A 20,763-nucleotide genomic window follows, 5' to 3' on the forward strand; every position below is an offset into this window, starting at 1 on the left:
CAAGGGGCGAAGCTGTGGGACGGGGTTCTTTACGCCGCCTCTTGCGACTGTCATGAATCGCACCCAGCGATTTTCGGCTCGCTGCTGCTGGCACCGTCCCCTCAGCTACTGCCGCCCTGCTGCTGGCACCTCCACGCTCCTTTTAAACCACTGCCAGCGGCTCCCTCTCGCCTTCCGAAGGGGAAGAGGCCTCTCGCCGAGCCTCGCCCTTCGGTCGGATTCCCCTGGTGTGGAGGCAGGCCTGCTGTGCAATTCCCCTACTGCGAAGGAGCAGCTGCCCCACAGCATTAGCTTTGCGAGAGCAGCCATGCCCTCAGTCACTTTTGTCACCTGCCTTCTGCTTAAACCACCCCGCAGAGGCGGGAGACCACAGTGTTGTCAATCTATTTAACGAGGTTTTCTGTTAATTGAAGGCGATTTTTCACACAGAGCCTTACAAGCGCGGCATGCGGCGCCGCCTCAGACATCAGCCTTGTCTCAGGCTCTTCCCTTCTGCCTGCCTTACGCCCGTCCCCTTTGCGCCTAAGGAGCTCCCCCACACATTTGGGGGCGAGGTGAGGCCGCGGGCCCCTCAGGGCAGGGCAGAGGCGCCCAAACCGCCGCCTGTCCCCTCAGGCCGCCATTGCTCCCCCCGCGCCTGCGCACTCCGGCGCGCCCGCCTCTAAGATGGCGGCCGCCGCCGGCGGCGCCTCACGTGACCCCGCCCTCCCCGCCGCCGCGGGCTCCCCCATGGTGCCCCGCGCTGCCCTCTGACCCCGGAAGCGCCTTTCGCCGCCGAGAGCCGCGGTCCGGCTGCCGCTGCCGCTCCCCGCTCCGCCATGGGAGTGCCGGCCTTCTTCCGCTGGCTCAGCCGCAAGTACCCCTCCATCATCGTCAACTGCGTGGAGGAGAAGGTGAGGCGGGCCGCCCCCCAGCCCCGGCGGCCCTTCTGTCCCGCCCCGGGGCGCGACGGGCCCTCTGACGGCCGCCCCGGGGCTAAAGGAGAGCTGTGGGCCGGGGGGGGCGGTCAGGGCGGCTTGGGAAGCGTTACCCGCCGGTACGCAGTGCCTGTCCTGTGCCGCCTCCAGCCCCCGCTTCGCCCGGGCGGGCGGAGCCTTTTCAAGGGGTATTTGGGGGTTTTTTTTGGGTTGGTTGGTTGTTTTCTCGTACCGGCTGCTTTTAGTCTCGGTGAAAGCGGCCGGTGTCGAGGAGAAGTTAAGGCGCCCGCTTGGTTTTCGCTCGCGGGTGGGGGCGGTTCGGCAGCTTGGGAGGAATGGGGGGCTGGTGGTGGTGGAGCAGGGAACCGGGTTCCTCCTGTAGTTTTTCTCATTTTCAGCCGGTTGATGGAAACGCGAACCCTTCCCGGCACGGCGGCCTCTGCCTTTGTGTTGCTTCGGGCAAAAAGAGTAGATTTTTATGAAAGTGTTTGGCAGAACTTGGATAGGGAGTAGCGGGGATACTTTTTGCTGTTTCTTGTTTTGTTTCTGTGCGTGTTCCTCGTCGTCCCTACTTTTCAACGACTTTTTTTCTGAACTACAAGCTGAAGCAAGCTTTAGGACTTGTTGCAAAGAAAAGTGAAGCTGCCTGTCTTGGAAAGAGCAAGGAAACGCAAGTAAATGGCTAAAAATGTAACTGGCTAGAAATATGTGGGGGTCTGGAAGCTTGCCTGTCTCCCTGAGACCACCCTGTTTGCAAGTGGATCGGTTCTGTGATCCTGCTCGTGATGTGGGCTCAGGAAAGCCGCCGCCAGGGCAGGAATGAGATGTTTGAGAAGGAGCTGGGCTGTTCTTAGCAGCTGCACGGTTTGACGTAAGATCAAAATGATGTCTTGGTGTACGTACGGTCATACGCTTCCTTGGGCTCTCTCTCATAGCGTTTGAATACTTCTCAGTTGTATCGTTTTCGGGTCTCATTAATTATTTTTGTCAGTCTTTTTTTTTTGCGTATTAGTCTTTCTGGAGCTTCATACTTTACTCTGATTTTTCTTCCTGTGCATCCACCAACACAGGGTATCATGCTCGAATCCAAGACTTAAAACAAGTGTGTAGTTGTACTCTTCAACCTTGAGCAGCTTCAGCTTTTTTTGTCTTGTTGCTGGTATTTTCTAGTACAGGAGAAATATCTCCTGCCCAAACAAGGGAGCTGATTTTTCAAAAGACAGCCTCTAAAAATCTGGCTTTTCAGAGTAAAAGATGATGCTTGTTGGTGAAGACTTAGTCCCAACCTAGCTGCTGGACCCCACAGGTGGCTTTCAGTAACCCACAACTTGTAGTAGATACGTTTTGCTGATTGCTTTAAGCTGGCTGGTCACTGCCTTCAGCTGATGGCTTATATTTATCCTCCCCCCTGGACCAGCAGTGAGGTCTGTATGGTTATCTGGTGATGGTTACCTTCCTAGGAAGTAACACAGCTGAAATGGAGCTTGTTTATATGTTTTTGCTAGGCAGTTCTCAGATAGGCTGGTTCCTTTGTGCCCGTCGCTGCAGCCACTTGAAAGCTTGTGCCATCCTAAGGGACACAGTAGGAGGTGGCAGCTGACGGGGAGGATGCGGGCATCTCCCTTCAGCAACAGCACAACCTTGCATTGGGTTTAAATGGCTGCACTGTGGTAGCTTTACAGTGCGGTGAACACGGCAAGTTATTCTCTTCAGGGCTAACTTAGCCAAAGTTTTTCTGAGAAGAAAAACTCTTGAGTTCATGCTTCCCAAACTGTTTTTCCTGTACACTTTTCCAAATAATTTGTATCATCTTTTGTCAGGTTGTACTAGCTGTGTTCTGCTGTTCTTCATAATACTGTTTTTGGAAGTTCACGTCCCTGCTGTGGAGCACACGCTGTGGCTCCTGCCTTTTTGCTACCTCCTGTCCTTCCCTGGGAGAGAGGTGCCTCACATTTGGGAAACACTGTCCTGTGAGGAAGATAGAAATGTGTGGGTGAGGTAGAGAAGGGAAAAGAAAGTAAAGTGATAGAATTATGTATTGACACTGAGTGGGGGTTGGGGGTTTTTTTTGACTGCATGTATTACCTGTCTGCCTTCAGCAAGATTTCAGTGTATGCGAATGGCAGGCAGACCAGTTTTAGTATTCAGTTCTTGTTACAGTCAGGGCGCTTTTGCATTTCAGATTCAGGTTGTGAAACAGAATCGTAGATTTGGCTTGATCTAATGTTGCACAGTTAAAACTGCGTGTTACTCTTTTGTTTTTATTGCAATTGTGGTTTCAGTTAGCCTCTCACAGCATGATATGTGAAGTTCATTTACCTGTAGCTGCAAGAAGTGAATTTTTTACTCCAGTGGATATATGAGATTTGAGGATTTGTCTGCCTGGGGGAACTATTACAGAAAAAGACTGTTTGTGGATTTACAAGTATAGCTTATTAGCCACTCGTGTGAATGCTTACTCTGGAATAAGCTGTTGGCAGCTAGGAGTGGTTGTTCCGGTCGCCTTACCAAACGCGTGTTTTTTGTGTCTCTGATGTGATCTATTCTGAGGATCTGGGTAACCCCCAGTTCAGAGGGTTTTCAGGGACACTGTCATGATTGTATCTGCCAAGGAAAAGTGGGTGGCAAGGGTATTGGGGGGGGGGGGGGGGAGTTGGAGAATGATGTGTCTCTACCAGCTGCACCTATTTGGCATATGACTGTTGACATGGCATCTGCCTTCTTGCAGCTGGGGCTGTGGATCTTCAGAGCTCTAGTGCCTGAAGGTGCGTGCACATATCCTGCCTGTTGTCTTCAACTCACGCCGGCTGATTTGCTTTGTCCCCTTTTCACCAAAGTGGGGAACTTGCAAAGATGAATAGTTCGGTCTTTTGCTTACAGTCAGCATCACAACTGGCTGTACGGTCCAAGCCTTTCATCCACCAAACCCCCCTTTTCCTTCATTACATCCAAGGCTGACTTGCGTGAATGAACATCCGTTCCAGCCGTAAAGTTAGACTGCGGAGACGGCAGCTCCGTCCGCTACCTGTCACATTGATGACCACGCTGGTGAGGTAGCCTCGGCGCGCAGGAACGGCCAAGAGCCCACGACGTGAAGTTTAGTTGTGATGTTTTGAAGCAGTGCTCTTCCGATCAAGAGGGGGCAAATAGAGTTTTCACAATATGAAGTAGATTCTTTTACAGTGTTGTCTTTACTGTAAGTGGGTGTTTTACTTCTTTGGTCTTACAAGCTTGTCCAGCTGCTCCTGGGTAGTGCTCTAAGATCTGTCTATTTAAAAGCAGTCACAATTTAAACACAAATATATCTACAGTCTGCAGCAATTAAGTACGGTTTCCTCTAAGAGCAGACTTATCTTTTTCATCACATTTGTAAACATTTAGATTAATTTTTATTTAATTAAAACTGCTCTAGTGTTTAGGCAAAATAAAGGCTTATATAGTCTTGGTTTTACTGAGTTTGTGATTTGTCCTTTTGGTTTTTTACTAATTGAGCTTGTAATATCAAATGTTATTCATTAAAAAAAAAAGGAAAAATATGACATATATAATAACTGAAATATCAGATCCTGATGTCCTCATCCACATTGCTTTGTTGCAACTTAAGAGCACATTGCAGTTACGGTAAGGACAGCACATGGATAAATCATATTCATTACAATTTTTTATATTCAAATCTGGTCATAAATTTGAGAGCGAACTAGGACAGTAGTGAGAAGCCGTAGTTTGTCTTACTGTAGATGAATTTAAACTTCTCTGACAATGTAATCAGCTCTATGTGTATTTTAGGATTGCTTAGAAATCTCTCTAATCAGAAATTTTGTATCTCCCGGTAGCTTGTCTCTTTGAAATATTACAAAGTTGATCCTTGTTCTCTTACCTTGCTAGATTATTTCTTTTTCTTAAATCTGATTAATCATCTTCTTAAGCTGAGCAGGAAGAATAAGAGGAAGATCTTGAAGATAATATAAAATCCAGGAGAGAATATTCTTAATCAAATTCATATGAATTAATAAAGCTGCAACTAAAGTATCATATTTGAAGATCTATTTTCAATGGTTTCAAAAGAGGCTGTAGATTAAAAGTGAACAGTTTAGTTGTATCACAAGAGATATCACTCTCAGATACTTAAACCTTTTACAAGGCTGTTACATTAAAAATCTGATAGGTTTATGAGGATGTAATGGTAAACTTGCTGACATAGCAGTATGCAGATGAGAACTGAATGGCTTTCAAAGCCATCTGAAAGAGATCATACTTATTTTGCTGTACCTTCAAGACTGAAAATAAGATCTGTGGCGGGGGCAGTTTTATTTTCCATATCACATAGTTGTAAGCCTTTGATGTCTTGTGAGTCAGTCAGCTCTGGCAAGAGGTTTGAAGAAGGATCAAGTAGAACACAAGGCAAGCTTCTCGTCCCGTTATCTGATGTAAACCAGAATGAATGCTCGTCTCTTCAAATCGTAGGTCGTGGCTGCCCAGAGTAACTTTGTTAGAACTGCAAGCTACGGTGCGGTGTTTGCACCTGACAGTTAGCTTCTGCTAAAACCATGCGGGTTTTGTGTGTGTTCTAGAAAGTTCAGTAAAGGAAGCAAACAGATTTCATCTGTCAGGATTTGACTAGTTTGGGTGAATAGCACAAGAAGTGAATTAGCAGAAATGTCACCTGTTTTAAAGAAGTGAAATAGAGGGACTTAGCAGTCAGTTATTTAAAAATTACTTCACAAAATTGCCCTGAAAGAATTCCATACACCTATAACTGTGAAAAATGTAAATACCTAATAAAGACTTATTTTCCTCTAGAGGTTTTAATTTTTGCCTTTTAAGACTGGGATAAGTTCAGCTAGTTCTGCTGCTACTCTAAGCAGGAAAATTGCGTGAACGTTGATGGTACAATCTCTAAGTTTTTCCTTTTGAAGCTGATTGTTTGAGCTCTGTATAAGAGATGTAGGAAACTCAATAAAAGAGTAGTGAGCAGCAAGTCTGCAAATAGAAGTTTAGAGGAAGGGCTTGATGCTCGTTCATCAGCTACCGATAAGTTTCACATGAATCGGAGGACAAGTAGTATCACATTTTTCCCTCCTGTCTCATGTAATGCTGTGATCATAGCCTTTATGTAATAACATGACATTCACTTTTTTCCTTGCTTTATGCCAAGTTATTCAAGAGTACTCTTCATTCCAACTTTGTGATATGTTAAAACCCTTTCCTGTCATAATTTCTCCGAAAATAAATTTGACTTTTTCTTGATCAGCTCATGTCTCTTCCATCCCTGATGCTGTTGGTGTTTATATGTTTAAAAAAAAAAAAAGTATGGTGAGGAAACAAAATTGAACATGGTTGTTAATCTACTTTGTAGAGGAGCCGCTCTCTGAAACACCAGTGTTTCAAAACTGCTTGCTTAGACAGCTTGAGAGAAGGGGATGAGGGTTCTTTTTTTTTAATATAGGTATTATAGTGCCAACTCCAGTCTCTGCTCTGGGGCTGATTAGAGAGATTATTCTCTTCACCTGGGTAGTTACTTGTCACTGACATGACAGCATAGGCAAAATAGCGTAGAATTATTTATTGCTTCCAGTTCAGCTGAGATTTGTTTTCTTTGTACCTCTGGGTTTACCTTGTATAGCTTGTTGTAAGCGTTCAAGAATGTCGAACTAGTACAGGAACATAGGTGGTTAAGGTTGATTATAATTTAGCATCAAGTTTACCATCTGCACTGTGGCCTGGGTTTCGTGTTCATTAGGCAGCAGCACGGCAGTAGAAAAAGCACTGATGTAGAAGTGAAGCATTAGAGTCAAAAGTTTACTTATTTGCAGAAGTGGAAGGTAAGGACTGGATTTTATTTAGCATTTCAAATATACCCGCAGACAAACTCAGAGGCAGGAGTTGAAGAGTCCAGGGGTTTGAGCATCTCGGTGCATTTGATAGCAAGAAAAGTAATACATATATACCCAAATTGGAGATTTGGCTGGTGGGATCTGAAAGGATCTCCTTGCTTTGTGCAGAGAAGTCCGGGAAAAGGACTCTTTCTAGTTAAATCTCGTCGTTTGCTCACCGGGATGTGCTGATATACTTTGGGAAGCTTGTCGTGTCATCAGCCATAGGTGAATCACTTTTACTGCCCTGCTTCCCCCAGTTGTGCGTGTGACTTCAATATCGGACTGCAGTGAGAAACGGCAGAGGTGCAAGTTTGTATGGATGTGTCAGTCTGGGGAACTAAGTGTTTAAAGTAGAAAGATTTTGATGCTTCTTGGTTGTTGTGTTATAGTATCATATTATAAACTTTGAAGTCCCTTTGCTAAATTTTGAGGGAGCCAGTATGGTCCTGGCAGTAGAAGGAATTGCCTTCTTGAATACTATGAGGTGTGGAAACTTCTTGTTTATAATACATGCTGATAACAGAAATGAACCGACTCTGCTGTAACTCATCATAGTATCTTCTAGTTGTGCTAGTATATAAGCATCTTTAAAAAAAAAAAAAAAAAGGCGCTATTTTAATAGTGTAAGCATGCATCTTCAGGTAATTATGTGGGTAACTTGTTGCTATCTTTTTTTCTACTGCCCTTGGAAAAAAAACCCAAACTTTTATGAGCCTGTACATTAATACCTCTATTGGTTATTTGCAATACTTCTGTAATGAAGTACTGAAATATTTGTTTCGGCTGCGTTCACAGGCTAAAGAGTGCAATGGCGTCAAGGCTCCGATTGATACAAGCAAACCTAACCCTAATGAGGTGGAGTTTGATAACCTGTATTTGGATATGAATGGTATAATTCACCCTTGTACACATCCAGAAGACAAGTAAGCCAGTTCTTTCTCTCTTTACAAGTAGGATTTATTGATAGCATTTCAGATGTTAAATTGAATTCTCTATGTTTTAGGCCAGCACCCAAAAATGAAGATGAGATGATGGTTGCGATTTTTGAGTATATCGACAGGATCTTCAACATTGTAAGACCAAGGCGACTTCTTTACATGGCTATAGATGGAGTAGTAAGTATTGATATATATTTAATTCCTCGTAATGGCTGTTTGTGGAATTAGGGTAGAAGCCACCCACTCTCATGAGATCCTTTAGGCAATAGTTTTCTAGAATGAGAAACTACAGGTAAAATGTACCGTTAATTTAATTTTGGTGAGGGTAATTAAAAGTATCCCTGGGTTTTGTTGTCCATGGGCTTATATGAGCTGGCTAATGTAGTCTACTGCAGTCTGAACTTTGCTTCTGTAGAGCAGGAAACTTCTGTAAGGCAGTAACACTCTGAAGCTACTTATGTTCTTCTGTTCTGTGGCTTTAGTAATAATTTATGCCACAGGCTGGGAAAGACCAGAAGACCGTTTAAGCAGATGCACTTAAAATGGGCAGTGACTGAATGTGCTGTGGAATATTTCACAGGCTAGCCCCAAGGCACATTTGAAGCTGAAAGCTTGTCTTTCTCCCTACCTGATCCTCATCTCCCCTCGGTACATCAGTTGGTCTAATGAAAGATACCACCTTTTCTTAATAACTTCACTTTACTGAGTATTTTTCTACCCAGACTCATTGTCTCATAGTCTCATTGAGAGATGCCAAACTGGCTAGCAGACTGCTGGTAGGCCTGTTAAGCTTTGGCTGTTTTTCTAGGCTTTTCAGTTTCTCAAAGGTAAAATGAGTATCATTAAGTAAAAAGATTTTCAACCTGAACTCAAGTGCAGGGATTCCTAATGTATGTGCGTATATAGAAGTAATCCCAGCTAAATGTTGATGTATCCTTTTAAAAACCCCAACATACCTGCCATAAGTAATAGCTAGCTACTGTTTGCCGTAGTCTTTTTATTTTCAAAAGCGTTACAAATACAATTGTTGGAGAAAGGGTATGTAATAAATAATGCTTCTCAGATACATGTCACTGTAAATTTCATTTATTTTGCAAGGGAAGCATTGAATCCTTGAGCCTTGTGCATTTCTGCGATGGGAGTAGAGCTGTGCATGCTGCTGGCTTACCTCATGGAGAAGCTTGAGACCCATTCAGAAACGTGTGCAGCTCCCTGTGCTGCCAAATGAGAGCTAGTGGTGACGCGAGGGAGGGACAACAGAAACCCCTGTTTCGGTTGCGGTTTAGACTGATGTCTTGTTAAATGGTTGTATCATCACAGACTGGCCAGTTTCAAAAGACTTGTCCACGAAGGAAACAAATGTCCAGATGCAATAACTGAACCAAGCATTGTGATACCTTTTTTAGGCTCCACGTGCAAAAATGAATCAACAGCGGTCAAGAAGATTCAGAGCATCAAAGGAGGGCATGGAAGCTGCTGAAGAGAAGCAAAAAATAAGACAAGAAATTCTGGCAAAAGGTAGAACTGTGACCATATCTGGGGTTTTTCCAGTGAGAGTCACCTTGTTTGTTTTGAATGCTTCAGTAAGGTTTAGAAAAGGGATGTCTTGCTTAGCGGATATTTGTCTGTGCATTACTAGGAGAAGAAGGGGATAGCAAGCCTACAGAAGGATGCATCTGTGTTTTCTGAAGTTAAGAACTAAGATAAAACAAAATGTCACTTTTTTTTCTTCTTCTGTCTCCTGCCTGAAATGGATTTGTGTTGAGTACTCTTAATTCCTTTAGAAAAAAATATAACAGAAGAGCAGGGATAAATGTAGTAGTGGGAAACTAACCAAAACTCTTATGGAAGGAAGTACACGTTTGTAGGGCTTGATGAAAGGAGACTTGAGGCTTACAAGCAGGGATCCAATGAAAATACTGCTGCACAGGAATAATGAGCTGCAAGCAAGGGTAGTTACTTGACAGTGGAAACTCTAAACTCGGTGAGGAAACAAAGTCAGGGTGACAGTGACGTGACTCGAGTGAAAGGAGTGTGTGTAGCTGAAGCATGCGGTCTGGGCTGGAGCAATTAATTCAGGTGACTGTGTAGGAGGAATGAATGCTGTCGCCCAAGTGAGAGGGCATTGTGTAACCTAGGTAGAGATTAAAAAGGGAGGACAAAGACTTTTTTTAACATTTCTTCCTGTAGCATTTCTAGACTATGAAGACCCTTTATGAAGCTCAGAGATGAGAGAAGTTGGTGTAACCCTGTTTGTGAGCCCAAGTGAATAGATAGTGGAAACATAGGGGAGAATATGTAAGAAAATAATTATTTCCTAATGTTTTATCTCATTTAGCAAGCTTAGTTTCTTTGAGATTTCTTTCACAGTCTTTTGACAGAATAGGTAGTGAAATCACTTTTCTGAAGTAACAACAACTTTTGTAAATGTACTAATACCTTATTTTAAGATGGAGATAATATAATGGTAAGAGCTGTTTTAGTTTTGTTGTTGTTTGTTTGTTTTTAAACAAACTAACTTTCAGTAAGTGTTAGTTGTTATCAGGGGAGCCATCTGGGGTTTTATCATGCAAAAATGTTTTTAAAGTTCCATATTGATTTACTTCTGTTAAATATTTTTATTGCTCTAGGTGGCATTCTTCCTCCAGAAGAAGTGAAAGAGAGATTTGACAGCAACTGTATTACTCCGGTAAGTAATCTTGCACTTTAACCAGCAATTGCCGGTGTCCGAATGAAGGTTTAATTTATTTTCTTCTGTCACTTTTTAGGGAACAGAGTTTATGGACAATCTCGCTAAATGTCTCCGCTATTACATTGCTGACCGTTTGAACAGCGACCCAGGGTGGAAAAATTTGACAGTAAGTTTCACGGTTTTATACTTCAGGAAAATTAAGGTGATCTATTAGGCTGGGTTGGGATATGATTGAAGAGTATAAATTTAACAGATTAGTCTCATCTTCTGGCACTGTGCTGTTATTAATAATGGACCAGCTTGCACATTCTGCTGGGTCTTCAGAGATACATTTCATCCTAATAACACAATCTAACAGCACCATTTTTTTTATTTCATTTAAGAGCAATGAAAAGATTTGATAGTAGAAGGCACAATTTGATATAATGGGGGGGACAGTGTTTTAGGAATAGTTTTCCTTCTTCCGGGGGGAAAAGTGTCAGGATACGTTGTATATGTATTCTTTTCACTGTTCCTTTTTTAACTCGTTGAGTACCTCAGGTAGGCTGCATTTTCTCTGTTATTCTAATGATGGATGACAATAGATCACAGGCAACGAAAATAATGCATAGCAGCTTTCTTGACTGAAATTGTCTCCTCCTGTTCCCCAACCACTCCACGCCCACTGAGTTTTGTTTCTGACAACCCTGTGTTTGCTCTGTAGAAGGGGGCAGAATAGTCAATCTCCTCAGAGGCAGCTGTCTTTTATTTTCCATAAGTTGACTGTTAAAGTGGTTTAATTAGAGGGCAGTTGACTCTGCTTAATTCCCTCTGTCAGACATGAGTTTTATAAATGCTAGTGCTCATCTGGACATCAGTGTAAGGAAGTGTGTAACGTGATAATGTATCAGTGTATATACGAGTTTGGAAGATCTAAAGGGAAGCGGGCATATGTCTGCTTTATCTGTTAGTTCTCTAGAGCATATTTCGATTGCCCTGATACCAGGGAACTTGAAATATCTTAGTTAATGATGTGATAATTTCAGTGGTATTTGAATCAATAGGTCAGCTTCATCCTAGAATTAGTAGAGAAAAATGAAGTTCTGTTCATTGGTTCCAAACGCTTAAAATAATTTCATTTTGAATCATCGTATTTTAGTTAAAACTACAAATTAAAATTTCAAGTATTCGTAAGTCAGATTCAGTGTTCAGTATATGAACTGCGTAAGTTTGGGGTTTTTTACTGTGGCAGCATAAATTGTTTACATAATTTAAATGTTTCGCAGGTTATTTTGTCTGATGCTAGTGCTCCTGGTGAAGGTGAACATAAAATCATGGATTACATTAGAAGACAAAGAGGTAAAATTCAGATAAATGTGAATGTTTTGTTTTAAATTAAGGTATGGTCAGTAATAATTTATTTTACGTGACTTTGGTTGATTAAATGTAATTTTCTTTTGTATAGCTCAACCAAACCATGACCCAAACACTCATCATTGTCTGTGTGGGGCTGATGGTGAGTTCTCTTTTGCTAGCAATATGTCCCACTAAGGTTTCTTGTGCTGTTTTGTGATTGAGTTGGGCTGTAGTTTTAGGCTTTCACTTGTATTTGTGTAAATAATCCAGTGTGTGTGTGAGTTTTTGAAAGTTCTATGTAATATATGGGGAAAGATCTAGCACTGTCCATAGCTGAAGAGCTCTTTCGCTTAGTTGTACTGTCTGGGTAGTTTGTGGGTAAGCACATCTGTGTGTTCACGCTTGCCTAAGGTAGAATGTGCTTTGTTTTTAAGCCTTTTTTAAAAAAAAGTTTAATAATGTTTATCCTTCATTTTATTTTATTCTTCTCTTTTGATTGGTAGCTGATCTGATTATGCTTGGGTTAGCTACACATGAACCAAACTTCACAATAATTAGGGAGGAGTTTAAACCAAATAAACCCAAGCCATGTAGTCTTTGTAACCAGATGGGTCATGAGGTTAAGGATTGCCAAGGTTTGCCCAGAGAAAAACAAGGCAAGGTAAGAATTTTGCTATTTCTAGAAATCCTTTTTATCTGTAAGCTAATTTATGTTTTAATGAGATCCTCAAATTGTTCTTGCTGTTGGTTTTGGCTGAAGCATAATGCAAATTATATTATTGGAATTACCTAGCTTTCCTCTTACATTAGTAAGTAAAAATTGTACTTCTATAGCACTAAACTATTATGCCAAACCTATCATCCTCACTTTTGGTGTTTTGTTGGTGTGTGTGTTTGGTTGGGGGTTTTTTTCCCTGCTGGCAAGATGCAATGATCAGACTTAACTTCTCGCAAAGTAAGCCTTTAACATTGAGTGGGAGAAACGGTAAGGTGAGCTTGGGTGTAATGCAACTCTTTCCTTTTATTTTAGCATGATCAGTTTGCAGACAGTCTTCCCATCGCTGAACAAGAATTTATCTTCATCCGATTATGTGTTTTGCGAGAGGTATGTTGAAAGCAGTTACTGTATCTGCTTTATATAAATAATATTTTTAAACTCCATACACAGTGTTTTCTAATGTCCTTTTGTGTGTGTGTTGCAGTATTTGGAAAGAGAACTCACTATGGCCAGTTTACCTTTCACTTTTGATTTTGAAAGAAGTGTTGATGACTGGGTCTTTATGTGCTTCTTTGTGGGAAATGACTTTCTTCCTCATCTGCCATCTTTGGAGATCAGGTAGATGAAAATATATGTCTTCTTTTCCTGCAAGTATACCTACTGTGGTTTTAAATGACAAGAACCTCATGCTTTTGTTTGTTTGTTTTTAGGGAGGGAGCAATTGATCGCTTGGTTAACATATATAAAAATGTGGTGCACAAAACTGGGGTAAATTTTTTGCTTTTTCTTTAAAAATATCTGGGTGTTTGCTACAAAAATAGGCTTGTTTTTCAACTGTATTTTCTCATTTGCAGGGATACCTCACAGAAAGTGGTTTTGTCAACCTACAGCGAGTACAGATGATCATGTTAGCTGTTGGAGAAGTTGAAGATAGTATTTTCAAAAAGAGAAAAGATGACGATGTAATTCTTTTTGTTACATTCTTCAAGTTTGGTTTTAATCGCATGTGTTACTGTTAGCCTGTGACACTCCTTTAGCAGAATAAGAAAAAACCCAAACTTTGTATTTTTTATTATAATCTCTAGTGAATTCTTCTGTACTCAAAAAAGAATTGCGTGCTTCCAGTTGATTTTCTTTTCCTGGACTGCAAGGCCTGTTTTTCTGATTGTTATCCCAAGTAACAGCAAAACAAAAAGTGAATGTGAGTTCTGTTACTGCCTGCAGCTTTTTCAATAGCCGCTATGAAAACTGAAGAAAGAATTGTTTTGTTACTTGCTGCAACCTGTGGAAGTGCAAGCCACGAGCAGGGTGAAACACTAAATTTGAATTCCAAGTGCATTCTTGCCTTGCGATACCTCCTGTCATTTGAAATGTGTCCATAAATTGTTGTTCTTTTGGTCTGTCTCTGCAGTTTGTGCAGTTTTTTTCAGACATATTTCAGTTTATTCCTTAAGTACAGGGGATAAAACACCTTGTGAATGGAAGAGCAGAATTGTATTTACTTTCCAGTCAGAAAATACTGTGCCAGTGCTGGCAAAAAAATGTTTTGTTTATAACTGCCACAGCCTGCACCTCCAAGTTTTCAGTTTCCATGGCCCAAGAATAAGAAATATCTTTCCTTGAGCCTCTTCTTTTCCCGTTTCTAGGACTTTCATGTCTCCTAATTTTTTTTTTTTTTTTTTTTTTTTTTTTTTTTTGTCGGCTGCTCCAGTCCAGGCAAGGAGCTTGTCTCCTTTGACACTGCTTTCACCTTCAAGTAAGGCTATAGCTCAACTTAGTAGATGATACAAGTCATTACCAAAATTGCGGGGCTTTGAATACACAGCTACTTTTTTTCCCCCCATAGGTTTTCAGGGTAGGGTAGAAAATTCTATCCCATTTCCGTTGGATTTACAGACACAAGAATTGACCTATGTCTTATTCAGAAAATTATGTAAAAATCTCATGGCCTTCTGGTCAGTAGAGGATTATAATGAAATATTTTTCTAAGAAATCTCTATGCTTGACTAACTTTATTTCTCTTTATTCTCTATTTAGGATAACTTTAAACGACGGCAAAAAGAAAAAAGAAAAAGAATGAAGGTAAATTGATTCCTTTCACAATGCAAAAACTAGCAAGAATTAAAATGTATACTACAGCTTTCAGCAGATGTGTTGGTTGAAACTGCAGTTGTAATCATGGTGTTTTCTGGCCTTTGTGTAAACTATTTTAAAGGGGTTTTTCATGGCTTTTTGTAGACTGGAGCTTTGAAAGAAGGAATTGTATATTAAAGGTTTCTTAAAAGGGAAAGGAGGGAGAATGTTGAATGCGCTGGATGGCTGGATGATAGCTGTATGTTGTGTCCTTCAAATCTGCACAAATCTTCACTTCCATGATTATTTAGTGATGCTTCGGCATGGTCACTGTACAGGAATTGCTTTTCCGTGCATTGACACAAGTCTTCTCAGCAATTGTATTGCTGAGGGCAGTGGAGTTAGCCTAAGAGTTTAGGTTTAAATACGTATACCAGGTTGCATTGAATGGATTTGCTTGATTAGAGCTATGTTTCTGAAAAAACAAGGAAGGCTTACCCCAAGCTATGGTTATCTCACATTCTGCCTGCAAGCAAGTCAGCGTTGTCAAATATCTCTCAAATGTAAGAGAACCATGAGATGTTGTGGGAATGTGTTTGCCCTTTCTGACCCATGTAAGCTGAATTCTTTAAAATTATGTTATTGGAATGATGTTGAGTTTTCTTCTAGTCACAAAATATTCTGATATTTTAAAAATGGGCTCTTGTATGTTCATTTCAACATAGTTTTGTTCTTGGTTAGGATGTTCAGATTAGTGTAGCTTCCAAAACTTTCAGGGTGTATGATATCCCCACTCTGAGTACTATCTAGATCTTGTGTTTATTTTTTAAATTACATACTTTCTGACTATCCCTATTAGAGTGGAGGAGGTTATTCACTTTGCTTACAAAGAATACATTCTTCCCAGTAAGTTAGATGAAGTTTCACTTCCCCCCAAAAAACTGCCTTTCAGCCCATGTAGAAAGAACATGGGCACAAAATGCAGGGTTTGTTTGGGTTTGTGGGTTTTTGGTTTCGTGTTTTCTTTTTTTAAAGAACTTAAAAAACTTAATAAACTATAGGAATATAAGAGTCTCACTTGTAAGTGTCATCTTATGTCTGGTTGAGATTGTTAAATGTAAGTAATTTAAGCTGAACTGAGTGAGTAAATTATGCTTGTTTATATAAAACAAGTTAATCTGAAAACTGAGAGAGCATCATCACGCTGCTGTGGAGATCACACAGCTTTTTCAGTATACTTGTATATATTTACCTTTTAGAGGGATCAGCCTTCTTTTATTCCTGGTGGACAGTTTTCCCCTCAAGCTCTGGGAAATCGATCTAGTCCTCAGGCAATCAGTAACCCTAGACAAGCCGCCTTTGAGATGAGGATGCATGACAGACAGAATTCTGTAAGTAGATGTTCAAAGGTATTCACACATAGAAGGGGAAATAATCACATCCTGTGTTACTCTGGACACCTTTTTCTCTGCCCCATCAAGCTTTCTTGAAAAGCAGGCACCAAAAAACTTACTTTTCAAGGAAGTGGCTTTTAATAATCAATTTTTGTGAGACTACTTGAATAAAATTGTGTTCTTTATTTTAATGTTTGGTATGATACTGTTTGTTAAACAGTTCTGGGAGGGCAAGTGTGAGGTGAATGCATCCAATATGGTCAAATATGGTGGCTCTTCTCCCCAAACTTGTTTGGCACTTGTGGAGTCAAACCTCCTTGTGAGTACAGGTTTAGGAACTTCCTCAGGAGGTTTGTGAGAGACACAAACTGAGTACCTGAGCTGGAGGTCTTTTAATACTCTTTTTGGAATCTGTGTACACACACAGACACAGATACCTGTATTTTGGAAACTTGTGATTTGCATAGCTACATATTTGTCAGCAGCTTTTACTTTCCAAAGCATTGCTTTTCACTGGGAAGAGGAGAAACTTAGATGAAGTTTTTGGAAAGGTATTAGAAAGTGAGGGAAAACTGGAAATGAGTTGAGTGCTCTGATAGAAGTCTTGATTGTTAACTTTAAATAACAGTTATGACAAATATTTTCTTTCTGGGCATAAATCTTCATCCAAACAGTGAACACATTAAAGGTCCTTATCATAAAGATGTGTGTTCTGTCTCTCAAGTCTAAATAAACACAATATGCTTTTTCAAAGTATAATTTGTGCTATTCTTCCCTTTTAATCTTGAAACTTTGCTCATGGGTTAAGCAAATAGTTCCTTTATGGAATGGGAGAAGTTTCTTCTGGACTCTGTAATATTAAAATAGATAAATTTGAAAGGAGTTTAGAAGATCAGTTGTGAAGAAACTTCAGGGTATTTCTGCCAGTTCTGAATTGCAAGCAGCGTTTTTACAGTAGTCTGTGTATGCATTTTTCACCGTTGCTGTAAAATGAAGTTGTAACATAAGCTGTAGAACTAGAGACAACCGTTCCAAAATTAGATGTTTTATCAATTTATACTGTCTTGTTTATTGCATCTTCTTCTTTCTCAAATACAATGATCTTTTTGCCTGTGTGTATCAATGCCTGCCTTTTAATACAAAGATGTGTTCTTCTTTGCTTTTGCTACTTGACTTAAGGATTGTGTAGCTTTTGCCTTGAGTTTTGGGGGATCTAAAAATAATGCATGTGATTATCACAAAGCTGTTAATTCTAACTTGAATTTAAAATGCCTCATAAATCCTTTCCCCCTGCCTCTATTGATCTGTAATAATTCTGACCCTAGACAACTTCATCATCTCCAAATACCAGCCTGACTTCTGATGGCAGCCCATCCCTGGCAGGAGGAATTAAGCGAAAAGCTGAAGATAGTGACAGTGAACCTGAGCCAGAGGATAATATCAGGTGAAGCCATTTTTTGTAGCACTTTGTTAGCAAATTGCTGAAATAGATGCAGTCTAATTAATGCCATTTAGCTTAGAGCAGCACTGCCTTCAGATGCTTTTCTATGATCTTTTTATCCACCGGTAATTAATGTGGAGGGTTAGAATATTCAGTAAATTCCAGTGAGATGTGTAAGCCATAGCTGTTAAATCTAAGTATCTAGATTAGTATGCGTGCAGGTTTTCATCCTCCAAGCCACTGCTCCCTTTGAGACCAAGCACTAGATTGGCTAGACATTCACTGTTCAGCTTTGATTATGTGAGCTGAATGCTGCTGTTTTGCAGTTGAATTTTTGAGCTATTTAACCCGTAAAATTCAGTTACATTCACGTGTGCAGCATTATGTATCACAATATGTTTTCCTCCATCTTTGATTTGTGGCAGGCCCTGTTTCCTCTACGACGAGTTCTTTAAATGTCTTAGGACGGCTGATCCCTCGATGATTAAGGGATAGGAATTTTATGAGAATTAACTGACAGTGAATTACCAGTGAGTCTGCATTTATCAAAGGTTTAAATCAAGCTATCGCCCTTTAAGTCGAGGGTGAAGGCCCTTACAATTTTTTGTTAAAGATTCTGCCCTGATAAATGCAACCAGTAGGTTTTTGTTTTCTGTAGAGTCAGGGGATGTAGGTGGACATGGAAAAACAGTGAGGGCTACTTCATCATGAAGTACTGATCACTAGTGTCCAGCACTGTTGTTGTCACGTATTTGTGACACCTAGCCCGTCAGATCTTCCAATAGCAGATACTCTAGCTCGCATTCTTATTTTCTTTCCTGTATGTGCAGGTCTGAATGGATTGTTTTGGGTTTTTTAATCGAGCAAGCAGAATTTTTTTATCTAAAATCAGGATAAATTTTAATGTTGCTTTCCATTTGAATTTTAGCAGAGGTTCTAAATGAGGCTTGAACAGTTTTGTAGCAACTAGTGTGAATGAACTGTGGTGATTTACGAGTAGCAACAGTTTTGACAGGGTTGGTATTGACAAGCAAAAGCATATGCTACATTCATCCACAGTTATTTAAGTTCTTTTGTACCTCAGAAAATTTTTTCAGATCCTTTTCTGAGTGGAAAATAATGTTATGATTCTCATTGTAAGTAAAAACAACTGCATAAATGTACTAGATGCAACAAAGTTGTTTGCAAAAATGTATTTTGTATTTAGAATTACTTTAAAACTAGAACAGATAGTTCTAGTCAGGTAGCAGGTTGGGTTTTGTTACCTTATAGAAAAGGTTTTTGAAATTTATGTAAGTGTGTGGCTGCTGGGGAGCTCCTAGGGTCAGATGCTCATAGACTGCAGATGTCTTGAAGGACAGAGTCAAGAACTTTAGCGCAAGTAGCTCTGTCCTTGCTCACCTGGCTTTCTTAAAGTCTTGAAAACATCTCTTGGTTTCTCTACCTCCTCATCAGTTTGAATCATCTTTAGACTAGCTCAGGTCAGATTTTAAAAAGTACCGCTGTACTGGGCAACTAACTTGAAACAGATGCAAGGGAAGATCTTTGCAAACCCAAAAGGATGTGCATCATGTAAAAAAGCATAAATTGATCTTTGCTCTCTCTTAAAGGCTTCATATGCTATTTTTGTTGCTCTGTGAGGTTCTGACAAGTGTAAGTTTGAGCTGACCTCGCAGGTTACTTGTGTGCTTCAGGTTCTGTACGTAATTTAAAGTGGTCACAGCCTTTGTGGAAAGGGATATTGCATGGTGATTTTCAGATGTGACAATCAGTGCTAAGTTTTGAATTGTTGAGAATAAAATTCTGATTAAAAAAAAAATGATTATTAAGGGATTATCTGATTTAACCGGTTTCTAAATCAAACTTGTAATTTGCTTTACTTTAGTTCACTTGAATACCAAAATCCACGTGAACTTTGAGATACGTGTGTTAAACATATGCACTATAGTGAATAATAGGTTTAAATTAAAAAAAAAAAAACAAAACACAAAACAACCCCACTCCAAAACCAGCCCAACAAAACAAACCAAAAACCAACCCAAATAGTTTTGTGAGGGAGGCCAGTTCTGAAGCATGATATCATGATTGAGCCAAATGTTAAGTAGAGCTTAATCTTTCCGTTACCTAAACTACCTTTTTAGATGGCAGTCTCTGAATTGAACTGGAATTTCCCCCCAGATTACGTTGTGTCTGTTAGGACTGACAACTTGAATTTTTATGTGCATATTAATAGCTCCTTGCTTGTGGCACAACTGTTCTCACAAAATTGTCATGTTGCCTGTTGAATGGCAGGGAACGCGGCAGATGTAGTGAGCGGATAAAATGTCCAAGGGAAGAAGAGCTCTGGAGTCTGTAGGCAGTGATTCCTGCTGGTGCCCATGCCCACCACAGCTGTGTTCCCCCTGCCTTCTCAGTTTTCAGAGGAGCCTATGGTCTGTGTTAATCTTCACAGAATATTCTTGCTTGAAATGTGGCACAGTATAGCACACTATCCACTTTTTTCCTAACGTTATACATTAGAACTGAGGGATTCAGGTGCTTGTCTGTCAAAGATGAGCAAGTGGTTGTTTTTCCCCTGCCCCATCTGTAGACAGACATAAGGGGGAGCTGTGTGAAGTAAGGATAAATGGTGTCCGAGACAGCTCTTTTGACTCCAGTATCCACCTCTGTCACAAAAGATTGAAAGTCCCCGTGTAAAAGGGAACTCATCTGATGTGAGTCAGCAAGCATGGGATTCCTGAGTTGCAGATAATTCTGCTGGTAATCATAGCTTGTCTGAACAGCAATAGAATATAGAAATCAAGCTGCTGCTTGTCATTATTATTTATTTGCTTGCTTTTTATTTTGAGTAGCAGAGAAACTATATCACTTTTCTGCTTGAGAGGGGTGTTAAGACTAGAGGAATGAACTTGATGTGAGAAGGTATTGCAGTAAAATAAAGATTTTTGGCCCAGGGTAGATTAAACAAAATAAGGAAGGGGGAGAGTTTGTTCTCTTTCTAATAGTTGGAGAACTTAAAGAACAAAGTTCAAATGGAAGTTCTGGTAGTAGACTCCTAATAAGAAAGATGAAATTGCTGACTAGGATCGCTACTGTTTTGAAAAGTCCTGACAGCAGCAGGCATATGTTTGAAAATCTACCCTGCTCCTAACAGGTACTTTGAAGATGTGTTTATCAGGATGGTAGCTCCAGAATTTTGTCTGGATTTTCTACGATGCCAACCATCAGATTTTATTCTCTTGCTGTTGAGTATCAGTTTTTATGCTTTCATTTAAATTGTATAAAAATGGGAATTGCAGTAGCAAGTGACTTTGGCTTATATTTTAATTCAGATATGTAAATGTGCATATATTAACATGTATTGACATCTGTTTGTGTT

General features: G+C 40.3%; 1 protein-coding gene across 1 annotated transcript in view; it reads left to right on the top strand.

Annotated features, from left to right (window-relative positions):
• Positions 1 to 797: 797 nt before the first annotated feature.
• Positions 798 to 20,763, top strand: part of XRN2 (5'-3' exoribonuclease 2) — a 52,247-nt gene continuing 32,281 nt past the window's right edge. Inside the window, exons 1-16 of the mRNA XM_075706747.1 lie at positions 798 to 893; positions 7,589 to 7,716; positions 7,797 to 7,908; positions 9,138 to 9,249; positions 10,362 to 10,420; positions 10,500 to 10,589; positions 11,689 to 11,761; positions 11,868 to 11,918; positions 12,262 to 12,419; positions 12,789 to 12,863; positions 12,961 to 13,094; positions 13,187 to 13,244; positions 13,331 to 13,438; positions 14,514 to 14,558; positions 15,809 to 15,940; positions 17,269 to 17,387. Coding sequence (XP_075562862.1) covers positions 819 to 893; positions 7,589 to 7,716; positions 7,797 to 7,908; positions 9,138 to 9,249; positions 10,362 to 10,420; positions 10,500 to 10,589; positions 11,689 to 11,761; positions 11,868 to 11,918; positions 12,262 to 12,419; positions 12,789 to 12,863; positions 12,961 to 13,094; positions 13,187 to 13,244; positions 13,331 to 13,438; positions 14,514 to 14,558; positions 15,809 to 15,940; positions 17,269 to 17,387 — 1,529 coding nt within the window. The 5' untranslated portion in view covers positions 798 to 818. The remainder of the gene's footprint in view (positions 894 to 7,588; positions 7,717 to 7,796; positions 7,909 to 9,137; positions 9,250 to 10,361; positions 10,421 to 10,499; positions 10,590 to 11,688; positions 11,762 to 11,867; positions 11,919 to 12,261; positions 12,420 to 12,788; positions 12,864 to 12,960; positions 13,095 to 13,186; positions 13,245 to 13,330; positions 13,439 to 14,513; positions 14,559 to 15,808; positions 15,941 to 17,268; positions 17,388 to 20,763) is intronic.

The sequence above is a fragment of the Pelecanus crispus genome, chromosome 3 (assembly GCF_030463565.1).
Source record: "Pelecanus crispus isolate bPelCri1 chromosome 3, bPelCri1.pri, whole genome shotgun sequence".
Taxonomy (NCBI): Eukaryota; Metazoa; Chordata; class Aves; order Pelecaniformes; family Pelecanidae; genus Pelecanus; species Pelecanus crispus.